This window comes from Elephas maximus, chromosome 26 (assembly GCF_024166365.1).
Source record: "Elephas maximus indicus isolate mEleMax1 chromosome 26, mEleMax1 primary haplotype, whole genome shotgun sequence".
Classification (NCBI taxonomy): Eukaryota; Metazoa; Chordata; class Mammalia; order Proboscidea; family Elephantidae; genus Elephas; species Elephas maximus.
Window position 1 is genome coordinate 18,251,998 of NC_064844.1, and position 24,752 is coordinate 18,276,749.

The 24,752-nt window shown below is 39.1% G+C and overlaps 1 protein-coding gene across 1 annotated transcript in view; it reads right to left on the minus strand.

The window, feature by feature from the left end:
* SLC3A1 (solute carrier family 3 member 1) overlaps positions 1–24,752 on the minus strand; it is a 64,362-nt gene that overhangs the window by 699 nt on the left and 38,911 nt on the right. Inside the window, exons 6-10 of the mRNA XM_049870344.1 lie at positions 24,619–24,738; positions 23,036–23,160; positions 20,603–20,798; positions 3,603–3,770; positions 2,466–2,582 (exon numbers count right to left, since the gene is read on the minus strand). Coding sequence (XP_049726301.1) covers positions 2,466–2,582; positions 3,603–3,770; positions 20,603–20,798; positions 23,036–23,160; positions 24,619–24,738 — 726 coding nt within the window. The remainder of the gene's footprint in view (positions 1–2,465; positions 2,583–3,602; positions 3,771–20,602; positions 20,799–23,035; positions 23,161–24,618; positions 24,739–24,752) is intronic.

Consider the following 24,752-nt stretch of genomic DNA (forward strand, 5'->3'; position numbering starts at 1 on the left):
CTAATAAAGAAATTATTTCCCCAAAACCGTGCATAAATTTTGCCCCTTAAAATAAATACCAAATTATAACTGTTCATAAACAGATATGAATCATTTAGGTCAATACTGATGGAAGTTGCAGATCGGGGTTTCTGCTTGTCCAGGAGCCACTGCGGTGTGCGGCGCCCTGCTGCACCTCAGCCAGAGCAGCTGCAGAACCAAATCTGACTCCACGGGGAATCCCGAGATGTCCATATCGGAGGTGATGGATATTTAGCTTGCCTAAGTGAAGTCACTTCGTGCTATCTTATACTGCCATATGCCTGGCTGAAAAGCAGCCACGTGTCCAGGGACTCTGAGAATTTCTGATGAGTTCGTGCTTCTGTTCTCTGTAGGATAATATGTAGGTTGCTGCTGGCAAAGATCACGTAACTTCTTCAGCCATGTATGTCTTGCATAGCTAATGAAGGGAGAAAAGTTGCAAAAAAGAATGCAAAGCAAAAAGCTGCCTACAGTAAAAGAAATTACAGATTTTTTTGCCATAAAAGTAATGTCCATTAAAGGAGATTTGGGTTTATTTTACAGCTTTATAAAATATAATTTAGTGTTATATTTTTCTTTCTTTCCTCCCTTAACACTTGCAAGCATTTCCCCTGTTCTGTACCCTCTATAAATGTCATTTTAATAACAATAATATTGCTAAATGTTTATACCATACTTAACAATTCCCTTCCATTTCAACAGCAAATGTCTAATATTTTTGTGTATTTTTAATGTGACCCCCCCACACACACATTTTGGATTATTTCTATTGAATAGATTATCACAAAAACAATTTTTAAAAAGACAGAAAAGTCAGAGTATGGACAGGTACACAGTGCCACATTATTCTGCAGAAGAGCTGTTGCCAAGCCAGTGGTAATGTTCATTTCATTGTACTCTTGCCAGCCATGTGTCTGGGGGAGGGGGGGTGGTGATTGTGGGTGGGCGCCTAATGTGTGGTCTTTATTGAGTATCTAATGGATGTCTGGAAGAATGTTTATTCTGTGTTGATCAGTTACGGCGGTATTTATGGTACCTGTATATGACTTGTCAAAGTTGTTATTAATATTTTCTGTAGCCTTAGATAATGCATGTAAAGTACATACTTGAGTGCCGCTCACATAAGAAGTGCCCAGTGTTAGCTCTTATTTTTGTCTACTTGAAGTGTGTTGAAGTCTTTCTCTGTCATTGTGGATTTGTCAGTTTCTCCTTGCATTTCGCAGAGCATTTGTTTTATATATTTTGAAGCTATTGTTAGATGCATAGATTGATAATTTTTAGTGGAATGTTCTTTTCTCAGTTTTTTGATATTGCCTTTGTCTCATATAATGCTTTTCATATTGAATTCTCTTTTGTCTGCTATTAAATATTTCCACACCAACTTTTTGTAACTGTCATTTGCCTAGGGAATGCACATTTTAGTCTGCCTGTACGTTGTTCAGCTTTGGTGAGACACATTTTTATGAGGATTTCTTACATATTCGACTCACATCGGTCTATGAGAATATTTTGGACATACTGAGATTCAACAGATGTGTTTACTCCAAAACACAAGCGTTACATATATATTGTGTGCTGTCAAGGACTTACAACTGTATAAAACAATGAGCTCATAAAAAAAAAAGAAAAAAAATCCCCAGTGCTGCCTGGGGCGGGGAACTGCGGCACCAATAGGAGGATTTACGTGGAAGTCTATCAGAAAACCTGGAGAGTTTTTCGAAATACTTAGCAGGTTGAGGTGATGCCAGTAATTTCTCTTCCCCTAAATCAGCTTAGATTGTGTTTCCCAGTGGAATTTTCATGATCGCATGACAATGGAATCACTGTACTCACCTGAAGCCTTTTTTTTTTGTTTTGTTTTCCTGGTCTTAAGTTTTTTTTTTTTTTTAAGGGGATGTACTTAGTACTTGGCTGGAATTTCAGCATTTCTGCTTAAGAAATTTGTTTGCTGAAACTTGGTTACCACAAGAACAGAAAATAGTACAGGCAAAGCCAAAGGGCCATTCTTTTCCAGAACTACTCCTTTAGGGGTCATTTGTATCTTTAGTTTTTTTCAGATAAACAGCCTCTCCATCAAGTGCACAAGACCCTGGATTGATTGATTTTCTCCTTTCCTTCCTCCCTCTCCTTTCCTTTTGAGGGGAAGAGGGGAGCAGTGGGTAGCTAGGCTTGCCAAAAGATTTTGTCATATTTTCATCTTCGTAGCTCAGAGGTCTTAGTAAGGGTCATTTCAATGAAGAGTGCATATTTTGCATGATGCTTCAATTGGTAAACCTGTGTGCCAGTTTGTATTTTCACAAAAACATGATTTGCAAACAAAATTGCAAGAGAAATCTATGTGATTCAAAGAGTATCTGTTAAGGTTTAGACACACAGTATATGTTCTCAGTACAGAAACCCATTTATGTGTCTAGCATTGGCATAAATTTTTCATGGATACTTACATCAACGTTCACAGTGTGGTAATCTGAATTGATCGGTAACCAGGTGTGATTGCCTTCAGAAAATCCAGCATTTGAGCTGTTGTCCCACTGCATTGGTGACTTTGAGAGAAGAGTGTTCTGTGTCAAGAGACCATAAAAAGAAAACAGTAGTCTGGTTGTTAAATGTAACTTGGCCTGATACACTTCAAAATTATTTAATTACCTATTATCTGTTAGCTAGTGCTTGTGTTCATAGCATGCATAATGAAAAGACCTTAACATTCAATAAAGAAGCCAGTTTCATACTTTTAATTGGAAAATACCTAATAACATCTTGGGTTTAAATAGACTATAATAACTGAGCTTAGATACATGCTTGGAATCTTTGCTGCTTTTTTCCCTAAAAAATAACGCAGAATTTCAGAATATGCCATTACCAGTTCTTCTCAGGTTACTCATTCAACCACGATACAGTGGTGATGAATTTAAGACACTGTACAAGGAGCCTGACTTCAGCCTACATGTACCCAGCCTGGTTGCTGTGCACGAGTGCACACACACAAATTTAGGAGCTGAAATAGAAAAAGTTTCGCCTTGACCACGTATTAGGGAAATTGGATCTCATACGCTTGGAAGCTACCCATACAAATGAAATATTCAACATCAGTCATCTACCCAGTAACGTAATTGTGAGATCCATAGCCTCAAACAAAAAAACCACTCAAGTCTGAGGCTGTACGCTGCATTGGATAACATGAAGAGAAGAGTCTTTTTGCAATGGTCAAATAAGATCTAGCTCAGGAAAGACAAGACTAAGGAGACGAATGTTCTTAACCCTCCATCCTTCAGAGAGAGGGCACCGAATAATATTCTGAACTCAGAATGCTGGTTCTCAAATTTTGGAACGTACAAGAATCAGCAGGAAAGCATCTTTAGAATCCAGATTCCTGGCCTCTACCCTAGAAATTCAGTTGTGGGTTAATATTCCCACTACCAGGAAAGCTATCAATTCTTACCATGTAATAATAAGAAAGAAAAGCAAAGTTAGCAAAATTTTCAGCAATGGAATAAAAATTATAAATTCTCTGATTTGCAAAAAAAAAAAACAAGTACTTAGTTTTACAGCTGTGGTGCATGGCTAAGTTGTATTAAACTTACAGCATCGTAGATTTCATCGAGACTTGTGGCTAAAATATTTTCCATTCCTATTTCTTCTCCATAGTAAGTTATGGGAGTGCCGGGGAGTGTTAAAATGAGCATATTCATGACGTTGACATATTCTTTCCCCAAACGAGAAGTCAACCGAGAGTTATCCGGTCCACCAGTCTGAAAGGCAGAAATTTTTTTTTTTTTTTAATTTTTATTGTGATTTCAGAGAAAGTTTACAAATCAAGGCAGTCTCTCCCACAAAAACTTACATACACCTTGCTACATACTCCCAATTACTCTCCCCCTAATGAGACAGCCCGCTCTCTCCCTCCACTCTCTGTTTTCGTGTCCTTTTCGCCAGCTTCTAACCCCCTCCACCCTCTCATTTCCCCTCCAGGTAGGAGATGCCAACATAGTCTCAAGTGTCCACTCCTCACCAGCATCCCTCTCCAACCCATTGTCCAATCCATGTCTGAAGGGTTGGCTTTGGGAATGGTTTCTGTCCTGGGCCAACAGAAGTTCTGGGGGCCATGACCACCAGGGTCCTTCCATTCTCAGTCAGACCATTAAGTCTGGTCTTTTTATGAGAATTTGGGGTCTGCATCCCACTGCTCTCCTGTCAGGGCAGTCATCAGTTGTAGCCACGCACCATCTAGTTCTTCTGGTCTCAGGGTGATGTAAGTCTCTGGTTCATGTGGCCCTTTCTGTCTCTTGGGCTTGTAATTGCCTTGTGTCCTTGGTGTTCATTCTCCTTTGATCCAGGTGGGTTGAGACCAACTGATGCATCTTAGATGGCTACTTGCTAGCATTTAAGACCCCAGATGCCACTCTTCAAAGAGGGATGCAGAATGTTTTCTTAATAGATTTTATTATGCCAATTGACTTAGATGTCCCCTGGAACCATGCTCCCCAAACCCCTGCCCCTGCTACACTGGCCTTCGAAGCGTTCATTTTATTCAGGAAACTTGTTTTTGGTTTAGTCCAGTTGTGCTGACCTCCCCTGTATTGTGTGTCATCTTTCCCTTCACCTAAAGTAGTTCTTATCTAGTATCTAATTAGTGAATACTCCTCTCCCACCCTCCCTCCCACCCTCGTAACCACAAAAGAATGTTTTCTTCTCAGTTTAAACTATTTCTCAAGTTCTTATAATAGTGGTCTTATACAATATTTGTCCTTTTGCAACTGACTGATTTCACTCAGCATAATGCCTTCCAGGTTCCTCCATATTATAAAATGTTTCACAGATTCCTCACTGTTCTTTATCGATGGGTAGTATTCCATTGTGTGAATATACCATAATTTATCCATTCATCCGTCGATGGGCACCTTGGTTGCTTCCAACTTTTTGCTATTGTAAACAGTGCTGCAATAAACATGAGTGTGCATATATCTGTTCATGTAAAGGCTCATTTCTCTAGGATATATTCCAAGGAGTGGGATTGCTGGATCGTATGGTAGTTCTATTTCTAGCTTTTTAAGGAAGCGCCAAATCGATTTCTAAAGTGCTTGTACCATTTTACATTCCCACCAGCAGTGTATAAGTGTCCCAATCTCTCCACAGCCTCTCCAACATTTATTATTTTGTGTTCCTTGGATTAATGTGAAAGACAGAAATTTTTAAGAACATGGCTGTATACACAGTTTTCTGGAAGATTTACTTAACAAAAAGTTCACCACATAGACAAACAAGGTAGCCGTGTATCAGCAAGCCTGCATTTCAACCCCAGGCCTGCCACCTGCCATGTAAGTAACCAATTTACTGCCTTGGCCACTGATCACCTACAAAGTAGTGATAACAACTTACCTCACAATGATGTGCCAAATATGATCAAATTTGTGAGTGTGTATATTCATATTTGCTCACATTTGGATAAAAGGATATTGACAGGAAAAGATGCAACAATGCTCTATAGAGATCAGGGCAAGGGAACAAGATGGAAGAGACAGGTGGGAGAAAGACTTCTGATGTACCCCTTTTTTTATTGTTTTAACTCTCAAAACTATTCGGAACAAATTTTATAGTAAAAGATAAATCAACTTGTTAAAAAGAAATTTACATAGTCCAAAAGGAAATTCTGAAATATGCTTTATAAATCTGTAAGTATATTTCTATGTTAAATCCTCTAATTACATATTACATTAGAAAACATAGTCTTTATTTAAAAGCTTATTTACATCACCTGACGACTCCTTCCATATCACCGTAAGTCAATCTCGTGTGCGTATGCTGAGCGCAGCACTTGAATGTTTAAAAAAGACTTTCATACTTACATTATATGTTATTTCTCTCTCCACTACAGTGCTGTCAGATATTATCTACATGTTACAAATGATAAACTGAGAAATTTCATAACTTCACGGTATGAGGCAGAACCAGCCTTTGAATTTGGGTCTGAGAATGGGAACTTGATTGTTACAATTCAGGAAATGAGAGGTTGTTTTGTTTTGTTCCTCATGTACTAATACTATCTTTACACTTATATTTTTATAGACTATTGTATAGTATCTTTCTATGTCTTTTTATGTGCAGATAATTAGGTCAAAATTTGCCTATATTCTTTCATTCATCTCATTCTCTTGAGAGCATCTGACAAGAAACCCTATGATTCCTCAAGCCTTCTGGACATAGAGCACTTTCTGTTTCAGAATTAAAATCAGGAAACATTTCCACAGGTGGTGAGTTCACAGCAATGGACATGGGTCAAGGCCTCTCACAGGCTGAGAGAGGTCGTGGTCACCTATAATTTCTGAGACTTTCAGTACATTAAAAAAAATGCCAAAACTACATTATAAAATTTGTGGTATGGGGGCACCTCTAGAATGGTGGAATAAGGGTCTTTAAAAGTCTGCTCCTCCATAAAATCAGTGAGAATGCTGGCAAAAACTGTCAAAATCTACTTTTTCCATGGGCAAAGGAAATGAACAGGTGCTTCACCAAAAAAGATATTAAAGTGGCTAACAGACTCATGAGGAAATGCTCAAGATCACTAGCAATTAGAGAAATGCACATCAAAACCACAGTGAGATACCATCTCCCCTCAGCATTACTGGCACAAATTAAAAAAAAGAAAATAACAAATGTTGAAGAGGCTGCAAAGAGATGAGAGCTCTTACGCACTGCTGGTGGGAATGCAAAATGATACAACCATTTTGGAAAACGATACGGCACTTCCTTAGAAAGCTAGAAATAGAAATACCATATGATCCAGCAATCCCACTCCCAGGAAAAAACCCTAGAGAAATAAGAGTCATCACATGAATAGACATATCCACACCCATTTTCACTGCAGCATTGTTCACAATAGGAAAAAGATGGAAACAACCTAGATGACCATCAACAGATTAATGGATAAACAAACTATGGTACATACACACAACGGAGTATTACACAACCATAAAGAACAATGATGAATCAGGTAAGCATTTCACAACATGGATGACTCTGGAGGGCATTATGCTAAGTGAAATAAGTCAATCACAAAAGGACAAATATTGTATAAGACCATTACTGTAAAAACTCATGAAAAGGTTTACACACAAAAAGGAACAATCTTTGATGGTTACAAGGGAGGGGAGGGGTAGGAATGGGAAAACAGTGAACTGTGGTGAAGGGTAAGACAGTACACAATTCTGGGGAAGCCAGGACAACTTGTACAAGGCAAGGTCATGAAAGCTCCACAGACACACCCAAATTCCCTAAGGGACAGAATTGCTGCGCTGAGGGCTGTGGGGACCATGGTCTTGGGGATCATCCAGCTCAACTGGCATAACATAGTTTATAAAGAAAATGTTCTACATTCTACTTTGGTGAGTAGCATCTAGAGTCTTAAAAGCCTGTGAGTGACCATCTAAGATACTCCACTGGTCTCACCCCTTCGGGAGCAAGGGAGGATAAAGAAAACTGAAGACACAAGACAAAGAGCAGTCCTAAGGACCAATGGACCACTACTACCACGGCATCCACCAGACTGAGTCCAGTACAAGGAGTTGGTGCCCGGCCACCAACACTGACTGTTCTGACAGGGATCACAATAGTGGGTCCTGGACAGAGCTGGAGAAAAATGTAGAACAACATGCTAACTCACCAAAAAAAAAAAAAAAAGACTGGCCTGACAGAGATTGGAGAAACTCTGAGAGTATGGCCACCAGACACACTTTTAGCTCAGTAACGAAGTCATTGTTGATGTTCACCCTTCAGCCAAAGATTAGACAGGCCCATACAACAAAACTAGACTAAAGGGGTACACAAGCCCAGAGGCAAGGACTAGAAGGCAGGAGGGGACAGAAAAGCTGGTAATAGGGAACCAAGGTCAAGAAGGGAGATGTTGACATGTTGTGGGGTTGTTAACCAATGTCATAATATGTGTACTGTTTAATGAGAAGCTAGTTTATTCTGTAAACCTTCATCTACAATACAATAAAAAGAAAAAAATAATAAAATAAATAGTTTAAATGCAATTTTTCGGAACTCTGGAAATTAACTAAAGGCTTACAACAATCTGAGGAGTGTTTAATTAAAAAAAAAAAACAGCTGGACCTCAGTAAAAAAAAAAAAAAAAATTTGTGTCATTTTAACTTGCCCTAGTCCCATTCTCCTTTCTCAGACCATGATAGCCTTAAAAACCAACAGCCTTCCAACTAATAGCTGTGAATACCGGCAGCCTAGAAGCCACTAGAGAGACCAGATGGGTTTAGAGCTCACCAAATGCTCCATCCCTAGATAACTATCACTATGGATAACCTTTCTGGCAACTTGCTAAAAAGCTCCGTTCTCAAAGCTTTCTCTTTATTTGACCTGACTTAGAGATGATTCTGGGTAAACAGCACCATCCCCAGGGCATTTATAGAAAACAATAAATGGCAATTGCTTAACGCACCTGCCTGAGCTGGTGTTACCAATCAGGTCCAACCAGTCTGACCAAAAAGCTAAAAAGAAAAACTGGAGAACGAAATGCCCATAAGGGCTTTGAAAGTTCCCACATATTCCTGGGAACCAAGAAGGCCACACTTGTTCACAAGGCTGTGTGCATGCTAAGGACTGTGATGTCCAGAAAAGACCTGAGAAAGCCCTAATCTCTCACCTCTGGCTAACATTGAGGCTCTACGCAAGCAGGAAGTGAAGACTAAGGCAGAGTTGTAAACTGCCTGCCATAGCAAAGACTGAGAGTCTTATTAGTTCATGACATCTAAGGAAATCTCCAATCATTAGCTTACCACTAAACTAGCCAGAGATTCAATGGCCCTGCACAACAAATATATATATATATATATATATATATATATATATATACAGACTAAAAAATCAGTCCAAGAAAGTCACTAAACAAACAACTAGCTCTGGGGAGCGGAGAATATGATTTCCAGAGTTGCCACATTATATTATAGTACTTATCCAGTTTTCAACAATAAATTACAAGACATAAAAAGAAACAGGAAAGTATGGCTCATAGACAAGAAAAAAAGAAAGCATTCAGTAGAAATTGCTGCAGAAGAAGCCCAAACATTGGACTTACTAGACAATCAGCTATTATAAATATGTTCAAAAAACTAAAGGAAACAATGCCTAAAAAACTTTCAAAAAGTATGTGAACAATGCCTCATCGAATAGACAATATCAGTAAAGAAATTAAAAAATATATATATAAAAGAACCAAGTAGAAATTTTAGAGTTGGAAAGTACAATAATAGAAATGAAAAATTTACTATAAGGGCTCAACAGATTGGAACTGGAAAAAGAAAGGATCAGTGAACTTGAAGACAGGTCAATAGAGACTAATCAGCCTGAGGAAGAGAAAAAAAAGAATGAAGAAAAATGAGCAGAGTCTCAGAAACCTACAGGACACCATCGAGCATACCAACATACACATAACAAGAGTCCTAGAAAGACAGTCGAGAAAGAAAGGGCCAGAAAGAATATTTGAAGAAAAAAAATAGCCCAAAGCTTCCCAAATTTGTTGAAAAACATTAACCTGTACATCCAAGAAGCTCAACAAACTCCAAACAGGAGAAATTGATAAAGAGCCACACCTAAGACACACCCACATGTCAAAAGATGGTACAGCTACTGTGGAAAACAGTCTGGCGTTCTTCAAAATGTTAAACACAGAATTACCATACAACCCAACAATTCCACTTTTAGGTATATGACCAAAAGGATTGAAAGCAGGAACACAAACAGATACATGTACACCAATGTTCATTGCAGCACTATCCACAATAGCCAAAAGATGGAAACAACCTAAATCTCCATCAAATGATGAATGGATATACTAAATGTGTCACGTATAGAGAATGGAATATTACTTATCCATAAAGAGAAACAAAGTTCTGGTAAATGGTGCAACATGAATGAACCTAGAAAACATCTTGCTAAGTGAAATAAGTCAGTCAAAAAAGGACAAATGTTGTATGATTCCACTTATATAAAATATCTAGAATAGGCAAGTGCATGCAGACCTAAGTTATCAGGCATCAAGGGGAAAAAGGGATCACTGCTTAGGAGACGCTGAGCTTCTGTTAAGGGTGATGGAAAAATCTGAGAATGGATAATGGCAATGGTTGCACAACATGATCAACACAATGTCACCAAATTGTACATGTGAAAAATGTTGAAATGGCAAATATTTTGATACACATGTATTTACCACAATTTTAAAAAGTGGTCAAAAGACAGAGAATCATGAAAGCAGCAAGAGAAAAGCAGCACATCATATACAAAGGATCCTCGCTAAGATTAACAGCTGATTTCTCATGAGAAAAGATGAAAAGCAAAAGACAGGAGGGTATATTCAAAGTGCTGAAAGAAAAAGACTTTTATATCCAGCAAAACTATCCTTCAAAAAAAAAAAAAAAGGGAAAAATTAAGACATTCCCAGATTCAAAAAAAAGATTGAGAGAGACAGAATTATTTGCTAGTAGACCTGCCCTATAGAAATACAAAAGGGAGTCCTTCTGGCAAAAATGAAGGGACACTAGACAATAACATGAATCCACATGAAGAAATAAATTATATCAATAAATGTAAATAAATAGGCAAATATAAAATACAATATAAATTTATTATTGTTTGTAATTCTATCTGATTTAAAAGGCAGCTACATAAAAAAAAATCAATGCTTATAAAACTATACTGATGGGCTAATAATGTATAAAGATTAATGTGTATAACAGTAATAGTACAAAGAAGTGGGGAGAGACAGAACTGTATTGAAACAAAAATTTTGTACTAGATTGAAATAAAGCTGGTATTAATCCAAACTAGATTGTTTTAAACTAATATGCTAATTGTAATCTCCAGAGTACCAACTAAGAAAAAACACAAAAAATATACAGTAAAAAAAAAAAGGAATTAAAATGGTATGCTAGAAAATATCTATTTAACACAAAAGAAGACTGTAATAGAGGAAGAGAGGAACAAAAAAGGTAAGAGTTATGCAGCAAACAAATACCAAAATGGTAGATGTAAGTCTTACCTTACTGGTAATTACATTAAATGTAAATGGACTACGCACTTCAATTAAAAGACAGAATGGATTATAAAAACAAAACATGATCCAGCTATATGCTGTCTATAAAACACATCATTTAGATTCAAAGACACAAACGGGTTGAAAGTAAGAGGATGGGAAAAGTAATACCATGCAAACAGTACCCAAAACGAAGAGAGCTAAAGTGGCTATATTAATATCAGACAAAATAGACTTTAAGACAAAAGCTGTTCCTAAATACAAAGAAGGACATTTTATAATGATAACAGAGTCAATGGATCAGGAAGACATAAAAATTATAAATATATATGCATCTAACAACAGAACCTCAAAATGCATGAAGCAAAAACTAACAGAATTGAAAGGAGAAATAGGCAATCAACAATAATAGTTAGAGACTTCAATATACTACTTTCGATAATGAATAAAACAACTAGGTAGAAGTGCAACAAGGGAATAAAAGACTAAAGCAACTGTTAACCAATTAGACCTAACAGACATCTATAGAACACGTTGCCCAACAGGAAAATATACCTTCTGCTTAAGTGCACACAGACATTACAACAAAAATTAGAAAATACTTTGAGATGGATGAAAATGGAAACATAATGTACTAAAACTATGGGACACAGCTAAAGTAGTGCTTAGAGGGAAATTTATGGCTGCAATCCCTAGAGTAATTTTAAAAAATAGAAGAGGACTCTAATACACAGCACTAATAGGATACAAACCATAACTAACAACACACAAGTCCAGAAGATAAGCTAGATAAGTGGGATCTTCTTTTTTTTTTTTTTTCTTTTTTATTGTACTTTAGATGAAGGTTTACAGAACTAGCTTCTCCTTAAACATTTAGTACACATATTGTTTTACGACATTGGTTAACAACACAATGACATGTCAATTCTCTCCCTTCTCAACTTTGGTCCCCTATTACCAGCTTTCCTGTTCCCTCCTGCATTCTAGTCCTTGCCCCTGGGCTGGTGTGCCTCAAGAGTGACTTCATTACTGAGCTAAAAGGGTGTTGGGGCAGGGAGGGTCATACTGTCAGGGTTTCTCCAATCTCTGTCAGGCCAGGAAGTCCGGTCTTTTTTCTGAGCATGTGAGTTAGAACTTTGTTCTACACTTTTCTCCAGCTCTGTCCAGGATCCTCAATTGTGATCCCTGTCAGAACAGTCAGTGGTGGTAGCCGGGCACCATCTCCTTGTACTGGATTCAGTCTGGTGGATGCTGTGGTAATTGTGGTCCATTAGTGCTCTGGACTAATCTTTGCCTTGTGTCTTCAGTTTTCTTCATTCTCCCTTGTTTCTGAAGGGGTGAGACCAGTGGAGAATCTTAGATAGCCACACACAGGCTTTTAAGGCCCCAGATGCTACTCACCAAAGTAGAATGTAGAACAATTTCTTTACCAAACTATGTTATGTCAATTGAGCTAGAGGTTCCCCAAGACCATGGTCCCCATAGCGATAACTGGGATCTTCTAAAAATTAAACACTTATGCTCATCAAAAGACTTCACCAAGGGTAAAAAGAGAACCTACAGACTGGGAAAAAAATTGGGGCTATGACAAACCCAACAAAGGTCTAATTTCTAAAATCCAACACCTCTACAAAAAAAAAAAAAAAAGACAAATAATCCAATTAAAAAATGGGCAAAGGATATGAATAGACACTTCACCAAGAAGATATTCAAGCGGCTAACGGACACATGAGAAAATGTTCAAGATCACTAGCCATTACAGACATGCAAATCAAAATTACAATGAGATGCCATCTCACCCCCACATTACTGGCACAAATCAAAAAAACAGAAAATAACAAATCTTGGAGAGGATGTGGGGAGATTGGAGCTCTCATGCACTGCTGGTAGGAAGGCAAAATAGTACAACCATTTTGGAAAACAATATGGCACTTCCTTAAGAAGCTAGAAATAGAAATACCATATGATCCAGCAATCCCATCTAGGAATATATCCTAGAGAAAAAAGAGCCATCACATGAATAGACATATGCACACCCATGTTCATTGCAGCATTGGTCACAATGGCAAAAAGATGGAAACAACCTAGATGCCCATCAACAGATCAGGGGATAAACAAACTATGGTACATACACACGATGGAGTACTACACAATGATAAAGAACAATGATGAATCTGCAAGGCATCTCACAACATGGATGAATCCGGACAGCATTATGCTCAGTGAAATAAGTCAATCACAAAAGGACAAATATTGTATGAGATGACTACTATAAAAATTCATGAAAAGATTTACACACAAAAAGAAACCATCTTTGATGGTTATGAGGGAGGGGAGGGACTGGGATGGAAAAACACTAAATAGACAATAGATAAGTGGAAACTTTGGTGAAGGGCAAGACAGTACACAATACTGGGGAAACCAGCGCAACTTGTCCAAGGCAAGCTCATGGAAGCTCCATAGCTACATCTAAAGTCCCTGAGGGACCAAATTGCTAGGCTGAGGGCTGTGGGGACCATGGTCTCCAGGAACATCTAGCTCAGTTAGCATAGTATGGTTTATAAAGAAAATGTTTTACATTCTACTTTGGTGAGTAGCGTCTGGGGTCTGAAAAGCTTGTGAGCAGCCATCTATGATACTCCACTGGTCTCATCCTGTCTGAAGCAAGGGAGGACGAAGAACACCAAAGACACAAGGGATAGACTAATGGGCCACAACTACCATGGCCTCCACCAGACCGAGTCCAGTACAACTAGATGGTGCCTGCTACCACCACTGACTGCTCTGACAGGGATCACAAAGTTCTAACTCACACACACACACATACACAAAAAGACCAGACTTACTGGTCAAACAGGGACTGCAGAAATCCCGAGTATTGCCCCTGGACATGCTTTTAGCTCAGTAGTGAAGTCACTCCTGAGGTTCACCCTTCAGCCAAGGATTACACAGGCCCATAAAACAAAACAAGACTAAATGGGTACACCAGCCCAGGCACAAGGACAAGAAGGCAGGAGGGGACAAGAAAGCCGGCAATAGAAAACCCAAGGTCATGAAGGGGAGAGTGTTGACATGTTGTGGGGTTGGCAACCCGTGTCACAAAACAATGTGTGTATTAATTGTTTAATGAGAAGCTAGTTTGTTCTATAAACCTTCATCTAAAGTATAATAAAAAATATATATATATATATATATATATATATATAAAAACAGAAGAGAAGGGAACACTTTCCAACTCGTTTTTTAAGGCCAGTATTACCCTAATACCAAAACCAGACAAAAATATCACAGCAGAACTACATACCGATATCTTTTATGAATATAGACAAAATAACCATCAAACAGAAGCCAGCACCACATGTATATAAGATTATACACCGACACTAGGTGCGGTTTATCCCAGGAATTAAAGATTGGTTCAACATATAAATATCAATCAATGTAATATAACATGTAAATAGAATAAAAGACAAAAACCACATTATCATCTCAAAAGGTACAGAAAAAGCATTTGACAAATCCCAATACATTTTCATGACAAAAACAACAAACTAGGACCAGAAGGGAATTTCCTCAATCTGATAAACGGTATCTACAAAAAACCCATAGCTAACAATATACTTAATAGTGAAAGCCCAGATGCTTCCCCCCTAAGGTCAGTGATAAGACAGTGTCTTCTCTTACCACTTGTATTCAACATTTACTAGAGATTTTAGCCAGAGAAATTAGGCAAGAAAATAAAATAAAAGAAATCCAGATTGAACAGAAGTAAAACCATCTATATTCACAGATGACTTGATCTTACAGTTAAAAATCCTAAGGAATCCAAAATAAACTGTTAGAAACTAATAAACAAGTTCACTGAATTTGCAGGATACAAAAGCAATACACAAAAATCAATTGTATTTCTGTACCCTAAGAATGAACGATCTCAAAATAAAATTAAGAAAATAATTCCATTTATAATAATATCAAAAAGAATAAAATACTTAGGAGTAAATTTAACAAAACAAGTGCAAAGCTAGTACACTGAAAAGTACAAATTATTGTAAAAACAAAAAAGAAAGAAGAATACCAATCGTTGCTGAAAGAAATTTAAAAAAGACCCAAATAAATGAAGAGACAGCCCATGTTCCTGGATTGGAAGATTTAACATTGTTAAAAGGGCATTACTCACCAAAGTGATCTACAGATTCAACACGATCCCTATCAAAATCCCTGCTGGCTTTTTTGCAGAATTTGATGAGCTAATCCTAAAATTCATATATATCTAAACTAATGCAAATGCTAGGGGCTGAGAATAGCTGAAACAAACTTGAAAAAAGAACAAAAACTGGAGGAATCACACTTGCCAATTTCAAAACTTACTACAAAGCTATAAGCAAGACAACGTTGTACTGACATAAAGACAGGCACATAGACGAATGGAACAGAATTGAGAGTCCAGAAATTAAGCATACATGTAGGATCAACTGATTTTCAACAAGGGTTCAAGACAAGTCAATGGGGAAAGAATAGCCTTTTAGCATATGGTACTGGGATAACTAGATTGGGCGATGGTTTCTCAAATATGACAGTAAAAGCACAAGCAACAGAAGAAAAATAAATAAATTGAACTTCATCAAAATTAAAACATTTGTGCTTAAAAGTACAAATCAACCATCAACAAAGTGAGAAGACAACACATAGAATGGGAGAAAATACTTGCAAATCACATATCCAGACTATAAAAAGAACACTTAAAACCGAATAATAAAAATATAAACAATCTACCTAAATATAAAACCTAAAAGGATAAAGCCATGGAAGAAAAAATAGGGACAATGCTAGGGGTCCTACTACATGGCATAAATTCAATACAAGCCATAACTAACAATGCACAAATGCCAGAAGATAAATTAGATAACTAGCTCTTAAAAATTAAATACTTACATTCATCAAAAGACTTCACCAAGAGTAAAAAAGAATCTACAGACTGGAAAGAAGATTTTGGCTAAGATATATCCAACAAGAGGCTAATCTCTAAAATCTACAGAATATTTCAATACCTCAATAATAAAAGACAAATAATCCAATTAAAAAATGGGCAAAGGATAGGAATAGACATTTCACCTAAGAAGATGTTCAGGCAGCTAACAGATACATGAGGAAATGCTTGCGATCATTAGCCTTTAGAAAAATGCAAATCAAAATTACAATGAAATATCACCTCACCCCAACATTACTGGCACGAATCAAGAAAGCAGAAAATAACAAATGTTGGAGAGATTGTGGGGAGGTCGGAACTCTGATGCACTACGGGTGGAAAAGTAAAATGCTACAACCACCATGGAAAACAATATGGCACCTCCTCAAAAAGCTAGAAATAGAAGTACCATCAGATCCAGCAATCCTACTCCTAGGAATATATCCTAGAGAAATAAGAACCGTCACACGAATAGGCATATGTACGCCCATGTTCATTGCAGCATTATTCACAATAGCAAAAAGATGAAAACAACCTAAGTGCCTGTCTTGGTCATCTAGCGCTGCTATAACAGAAATATCACAAGTGAACGGCTTTAACAAAGAGAAATTAATTTTCTCACAGTCTAGTAAGCTAGAAGTCCAAATTCAGTGCACCAGCTCCAAGGAAAGGCTTTCTGTCTCTGTCGGCTTTCTCATCAATCTTCCCCCGGACTAGTAGCTTCTCTGAGCAGGGACCCCAGGTCCAAAGGACTTGCTCTGCTCCCGGCACTGCTTTCTTGGGGGTATGAGGTCCCAGCTCTCTGCTCACTTCCCTTTCCCTTTACTTTGAATCTGGGATGTGACCTAGGTAAGGGTGTTACAATCCCACCCTAATCCTCTTTAACATACAATTACAATCACAAAATGGAGGACAACCACACAATACTGGGAATCATGGCCTAACCAAATTGACACATATTTTTGGGGGACACAATTCAATCCATGACAGTGCCCATCAACAGATGAACCTATAAACAAATTATGGTACATACACATGATGGAATACTACATAACAAAGAACAATGATGAATCCTCAAAAAACCTCACAGCATGGATGAATCTGGAGGGCAACACGTTGAGTGAATAAGTCAATCACAAAATGACAAATATTGTATGACACCAGTATTATAAAAACACAAGAAAAGGTTTACACACAGAAAAAAACAATCTTTGGTGGTTATGAGGGAGGGAAGGGATGGGGAGGGAAAAACACTAACTAGATAGCAGATAAATGGTAATTTTGGTAATGGTTGAGACATTACATAATACTGGGGAAGTCAGCACAACTTGACTAGGGTAAAGTCATAGAAGCTTCCTAGACATATCCAAACACCTTGAGGGACCCAGTTATGAGGGCTGGGGACCATGGTCTTGGGGGACATCTAGGTCAACTGACATAATACAGTTCATAAAGAAAATGTTCTACATCCTACTTTGGTGAGTAGCGTCTGGGGTCTTAAAAGCTTGCAAGTGGCCATCCAAAATGCATCTATTGGTCCCATAACATTCACACCAAAGGAAAATGAAGAAAACCAATGACACAAGGAAAATAACAGTCAAAGGACTAATGGACCATATGAACCGAAGCCTCCACCAGCCTGAGCCCAGAAGAACTAGATGGTGCCTGGCTACCTCCACCAACTGCTCTGACTGGGATCACAATAGAGGGTCCCAGACAGACTGGGAGAAAAATGTAAAACAAAATTCAAACTCACACGAAAAAAAAAAAGACCAGACTTACTGGTCTGACAGAGACTGAAGGAACCACTGAGACTGGCCCCAGACACCCTGCTGAGAACTGAAGCCACTCCTGAATTCACCTATCAGCCAAAGATTAGACAGGCCTATAAAACCATACCTAGGGTATGTATGTATGAGTCCAAACCAACTTGACAGGAGCTAACAACATAACAATAGAGCCAGAAAGTACACTGGTGATTGCCAAGGGCTCGGGGCAGGAAGGGAGTGGGCCATGGGGAGTGACTGCCAATGGGTAAGGGGTTTCTTTTTGGGGTGATGAAAATGTTATGAAATTTGACATTGGTATGATTGTAGAACTCTGTGAATATACAAAAAGACAAACAAACAGACTGAATTATATACTTTAAAAGGGTGAATCATATCTTAATTAAGCTGTTTTTTTTTAAGTAGGTATATTTTTAATATTTATATTCAACTAATTAAATCTTTTAGTTTTAGCTTTCAGCACATTAAAATTGCAACCAAAAAAAATTTCTGTTGATATGATAATTTATAGGATTTGTAACAGCTACCCACCCATTTTTATAGTGCCCCATAGCTGTATAATCCAGGAAAGGGGAACAAATCTAAAGTTGTGTGATGAATGCCTTTGGTTTTGAATTTCTGTCACTGTGTCTCTTTGACTGTATGTATAACTTCATTTAGGGATAATATCTTAAGTCTTAAATTTGAGTCTCTTTCATCCTGAGGAAGTCTCTGTCAATAATAACACACATTCCTGCCAATTAGCATTTCAGAAAAGATTAAAATAAGCTTAATTGTGGTTTACAGATCCTATTTTTTGACTATGTGGTATTTTTTCCATCTTTATTCTTTCAGCTTTTGATCAAGGAACAAGCAGCAGCAAGAGCTGGCAAGTATCTGTGCAGACTGTCTCAAAATTTCCCCATCTTTAAAGGGCCCAGGTCAAATGCATAGATATTTGGGAGGAGGGCAGCCTTTAATGCAAAAGCTTGCAATGAGAAGCCATGTCTTTGGTAAATCATTGAACTACATGAGAGTCACAGCACTGCCAGCAAACAAGCACCTGATGCTTTCCATGGTCTTCACTGAGCACCCAGTGGGAAGGCGCACCATGCTGGGTGCCGCGATGCTGGCTGCTAGGATGCTCCTGTCCTCAAGGAATTAACAGTCTAGTAGGGAAAGCAGGCAGTGTCCAACTGTGTGGGGTTTTAGGGAAGGGAGTGAAGGGGTGCTGTGGGAGCATATAACAGGTAGACCCTGGGGTTTCCAGAAGGCTTCCTGTTGCATCACTTAGCTGAGAATCAGAGAATGACATGGTATCACAGTAGCAGCCTAAGATGGTAGAGATGCAGAGAAACGGGAGATTCAAGACACTGAAGAGTTGTTCAGGACTTTGCTGTTCACTGCCATCAAATTGGCCCCTGACTCACGGCAATCCCATGAATGACAGGACTGGATCCTAGTGATCCATGGGATTTTCACTGGCCAATTTCTTCAGAGGTAGATTGCCAGGCCTTTCTTCCTAGGCTGTCTTAGTTGGAAACTCTGCTGAAACCTGTTCGGCAGTATCTGCTGAACACAAGCATCGCACAAGCCTCCGCTGTCAGACAGTTGGTAGCTGCACTTGAGATGCATTGGCAGGGAATCGAACCCAGGTCTCCTGCATGGAGGGTGAGAATCCTACCACCAAACCACCACTGTCCTCTTCAGGAGTTTAGGGCTTGTAATATAAAGGGAGGAGTCCCTGGGTGGTACAAATAGTTTACACACTTGGCTGCTAACCAGAATGTTAGAGGTTCGAGTCCATCAGAGATGCCTTGGAAGGAAGACCTGGCAATCTACTTCTGAAAAATCAGCCATTGAAAACCCCATGGAGCACAGTTCACTGAGAGATACCTGGGGTCGCTGTGAGTCAGAAACAACTTGATGGCATCTGGTTTGGTTAATACAAAAGAAAGGGGATTTGTCTTTTATATGAGAAAGAAACTTCCATCTTGTTTAAGCTGTTACCTTGAGACTCTTAAGCAGAACCCATATCTAAACGAATGCAGGTATCTTACTAAGGAGTCAGGTACTAACCCCTTCCTAACCCAAAGTTCCAATCCCAAAGACAGAAAAATCAGATAAGGGTAAGGAGCCTTGAAAGGCGTGGAAGTGAAAAGGTTGGTTTATTACCACAGGTAATATTTTCTATATCTTTTATTCTTCACTAAGCAACCTATTATCAGTCTTCAAACAGGTTAGGCCTTCCTCAGTCAACATGGAAGTTGCACTCAGCCTCCATCTTGAAGGGCACGGTAGAGTCTCAGCAGTTTAAATGTGTTTGCACTACATTCTTCCCCCACAGAAGGGTGTTTTGTCACTGTTTTATGTATATTCTGTGTTGCTGTTTACCCACCCACATCCGAAATCCTCTTTCTTCCCACTGAGATCATCAACTCTGGGATATGTGGAGAAGAATTATAGCTTGATATCTATTCCCCACAAGATGCTCCCCTAGCATTCTAAGCACAGACCCATAACCAAAAAACCAAACCTTTTGCTCATAACAATGCTCTAGGACAGAGGAGAACTGCCCGTAGGGTTTCCAAGGAGCACCAGTCGTCATTAAACATTCCTTCAATTGAGTGGACCATCTCCCCCTTAATGACAGGAACCTGGTGGGAAGCCGGGACACACCTGGCTCACTAAATAGCCATCGATGGAGGGGGAGTTGAAGGTCATTAGAGACAAGTATTCATCTCGTTCTTGAGGTGACTCTTCAACAAGCACGTCAGCACAAGGTACGCCGAGCTGGGCAGGAGGACTTACCATCCAGTTAGGCCATTTTCCTTCTGGCATGTTTTCCATCCAGGACATGATGACTGTATTAAATAGACTGTTCCCAGGAGTGTCTAGCTCGGTGAGGTAACTGTTGAAGGGAAAATCTGCTTCTTGGATAAAAGGCAGCCCGTAGTACATCATGGTCCTGTCAACACTTTCCCCATTGGCTTCAGCCCCCATGAACCTGTAAGAGTTTGATGTCTTCAGTGTCTGTGAGGAGGCTGGGAAAGCACTCGCAGCTGTTTATATCTGGCCCACAGCATGTGGGGGCTGGATACACACTAGTAAGCATATCAGGCTGGGGCTCGCTGGAAAGAATGTCAAGTCAGATGACCAAGAAACATCACGTTGGGCCCTTGGACAATTTCTCTGTGAAGTAAATACAAAGGCTGGCCCAATACAAGGTCGAATGCCTAAGAATTAAGAAGCAAGTTTGGATCTCAATCAATATTGCTCTCTTCTTTCTAAACCTGCTTAAAACTCAGTAACTTCTGAACTTAAGGACGCAGGGAACCTGGGGTGAAAAGGCAAAGGGGGAGAGTGCTGACACTTTGTAGGGATTGCAACCAATGTCACAAAACAGTATGTGTATAAATCTCTGAATGAAAAACCAATGTGTGCTGTAAACTCTCAGCTAAAACACAATACGATTGAAAAAAAAAAAAGACATCGCAAACAGGTCACCTCGCAATAAATAAAATTTGAAGCTAGTTTATTAAAGCTAAAAAAAACACCTCAGTAACTTCCACGAAGGCTTTCTTCAGCAATTCACATCACTCCTCTGGGAATTTACAGTACATGTCTGCATATAAGGTGAGGAGTCTCCCGGCAAAATTTCCCTGTGAATTTGAGTCCTTATAAAGTTTCATCTTATTATTGGGGTGCACTCTCAATTACTGAAAATCAAATACTCTTTGGGGGAAACATTCACCTGAAATGGCCCCCACTGAAGCAGCGTAATAATGGATAAGTGCACAGTCTCTGGAACCCAACTGCCTCTACTCAAATCCCATCTCTGCAATTACTACTTGAGTGACCATTACCTGCATGCTCAGAGGCTCAGTTTCCTCATCTGTAAAATGGGAAGACTAATCAGAGCATCTACTTTAAGGTGGGGAAGAATTTCTTAAACTCCTTTTCTATTGATTCTATCGGGTGATCTACATAAACATAAACCAAACCAACCCGGTTATCGCTGAGTCATTACCAACTCATGGGGACCTCAGAGTAGAGCTGTGCTCTATAGGTATTCAAGGCTGCGACCTTTCAGAAGCAGGTCACCAGGCCTCTCTTCTGAGGCACTTCTGGGTGGGTTGGAACCACCAGCCTTTCGGTTAGCAGATGAGCACTTAACCATCTGTGCCACCTAGGGACTTCGATATAAACATAGTCATAGTTAAATTTATTGAGTGTTTATTATGTGCCATGCACTGTTTAATAAGAGCTTTATTACATTATCTCATTTAATTTCAAAATAGCCTTACAGGGATATCATTATTATCTTTTCTTTAATGAGAAAACTGAGGTTTATGTTAACCACCCAGGCCAAGGTCACGAAGCTGTAGAGCAGGACAGCAGCTCAGGCCCATGTGACCCTAAAACTGTGTCTGTAATCATTGTGCTCCGCCGACAATTTAGCTGAACCATTTACATTCATACTGTACAAGGGCACTACAAGGTCAGATATTAACAATAACAATAATAATAGTTAATGGCTAGCATTTACCTGATACATTATCTTTTCAAATAATTTAGTTTTCACAACCCCCACCCCGAAGTAAATACTGTGATTAGTACCATTTTACAAAAAAGGAAGCTGAAAATTAACAAAGTGAAGAAACATGAGACAATATACCAGATCCTGGCATATACAAGCTATACTCCAAATGAAACCCACCTCCATTGAGTCGATTCCAACTCATAGAGACCCCACAGGACAGAGCAGAACTGACCCATAGGGTTTTCAAGGCTGTAATCCTCACAGAAGCAGACTGCCGCATCTTTCTTCCGCAGGTGGGTTCAAACCGCCAACCTTTTAGTTAGCAGCCGAGCACTTAACCACTGTGCCACCAGGGCTCTTTACCTAAGCTGTAGGAAACTATATTTTTGCAGGCTTGTTAAATCATAATTTTAGCCTCTTGAGTATGACTGGTTGTAGTGGCGCAACAATTAAAGTGCTCAGCTGCTAGCCGACAGGTCGGTGGCTCGAACCCGCTCAGCAGCTCTGTAGGAGAAAGACCTGGCGATCTGCTTCCATAAAGATCACCGCCAAAAGAATCCTATGGGGCAGTTCTACTCAGCAACATGGGGTCTCTACGGGTTGGAATTGACTCAACAGCACCCAACAACAACGAGTGGTTGTAAAAGATAACTACAGATCACACACAGCAGCTGGGAAGAGTAAACGTGTTGCATGCTTACCTGTACCTCCCAGGCTCCGTGCTGTAGGTGTCCATAGTCTGCCGGAAGCTCCGGAGAATGTCATGCATTCCCACCTGAGTGGTGGTGAAGTCATGGTACAGCTCTGAGTAGTGTGTGACCGTGTCCTTTAGAAACATAGCAGCACAGTTACCATCACTTCACATGTCAGGACTGGAAACTCAGGCCTGCCTGACAGCAGCTCATTATAATTACCAAGGCTATTGCAAGGTTCCTTTTCTATTGATTCTATTGGATGATGTATATAAACATAAACCAAACCAACCCAGTTGTCGTTGAGTCAGTGCCAACTCATGGGGACCTCAGAGTAGAACTGTGCTCTATAGGTGTTCAAGGCTGTGACCTTTCAGAAGTAGATCACCAGGCCTCTCTTCTGAGACACGTCTGGGTGGGTTTGAACTACCTTGACACAATAGACTAATACATTACCTGTCTTTCCCTTCAATTTTCCTTTTTAGTGGAAATCCTGCGCAAAAAAAAATTGGCTTAATCACAACCTTCATTTCATGATATACTTTTATCATTGGCCCATGCACAACCGACCTCTCTTTAGTAAGTTAATTAACTCATCGGTTTTAATGAAGTTATATGCACCCATGAATCTACTATGCAGGCCAAAAGCCAGGAGCTTGGTGATAAACTGTGGCATTCATTTATTTGCTTAACTTTGTAAAAAGGGTGTCATGCTATTGTAATATTTTTGGATTTTTTTTTTCACTAAACCTTGTATTGTGAAGATCCACCCATACTGTTGTGTGTCACTGTAGTTCATTTATTGTGACGGATGTATAAAATCCCACTGTGTGAATATATAAATCCATCATTTTGGAACACATTTTAGGACTACTATCAGTTTGGCCTTGGAGACAAAGTGAATATAGAATCGTGGACAACCAGAGAAATAGGCCGGCATGTGAATATCATCTCCCATGTGTGACATGGGGGAAAGGTTAAGAACCACTGGTGTGGAAGTACAAAGAACTCAAATTCTGTAGCTAAACAGGCTTGGTTTGGAATTCTACTTAGCATCTCTTTAACCCCTGATAAGATAACATCTCTAAGATTTGCTAAATGGGGATAATAAAACCTGTCTCATAGAATGTAACCCAAAATGTAGAGAGGGTTAAATGAAATATCATAAGTAAACAGCACATAGCACACAATTAAAAAAACAAACAAACAAATATGAGTTCCCTTCTCTTCCATCTATGCATTCTTTAATGACCAGAAAAGAGTCTGGAAATTAAGGCCTCCTCAACTCAGTTTGAGAGAGATAGTAAAATCACAGTGAGTAGATGTCCTTCTCGTTGTCCACACTGTCCGTGTTCTCAGAACCCTTGTCATCTGAAGGACTCTTCAAAGGAGCCCTCGCTCTGGAGGGAACTTATGGAAGGAAGCACCTGGGCGTACGCATTTCAATCTCCTCTGTATTTCCTAAAGAAAATGGTTCAAAGCTCAATCTATAGACAGATCAGAGCTCATCCCTCATCTCAAGCTAAAAAAGAAAGCAATCCGATGACATTTTCAGAGGAAGAAGAAAAAAAAAGTTTAAAACAAAACTTTACCGAACTTTGGCTCTTATTCACTTGGATCTCATTTCTCAGACTTCTTGCTTCTAGAAGAAATTTAACAGCATCGAAACTAAAGCCATCGACACCCTTTTCGAGCCAGTACTGTATAATTTTCTAAATAGAAAGAA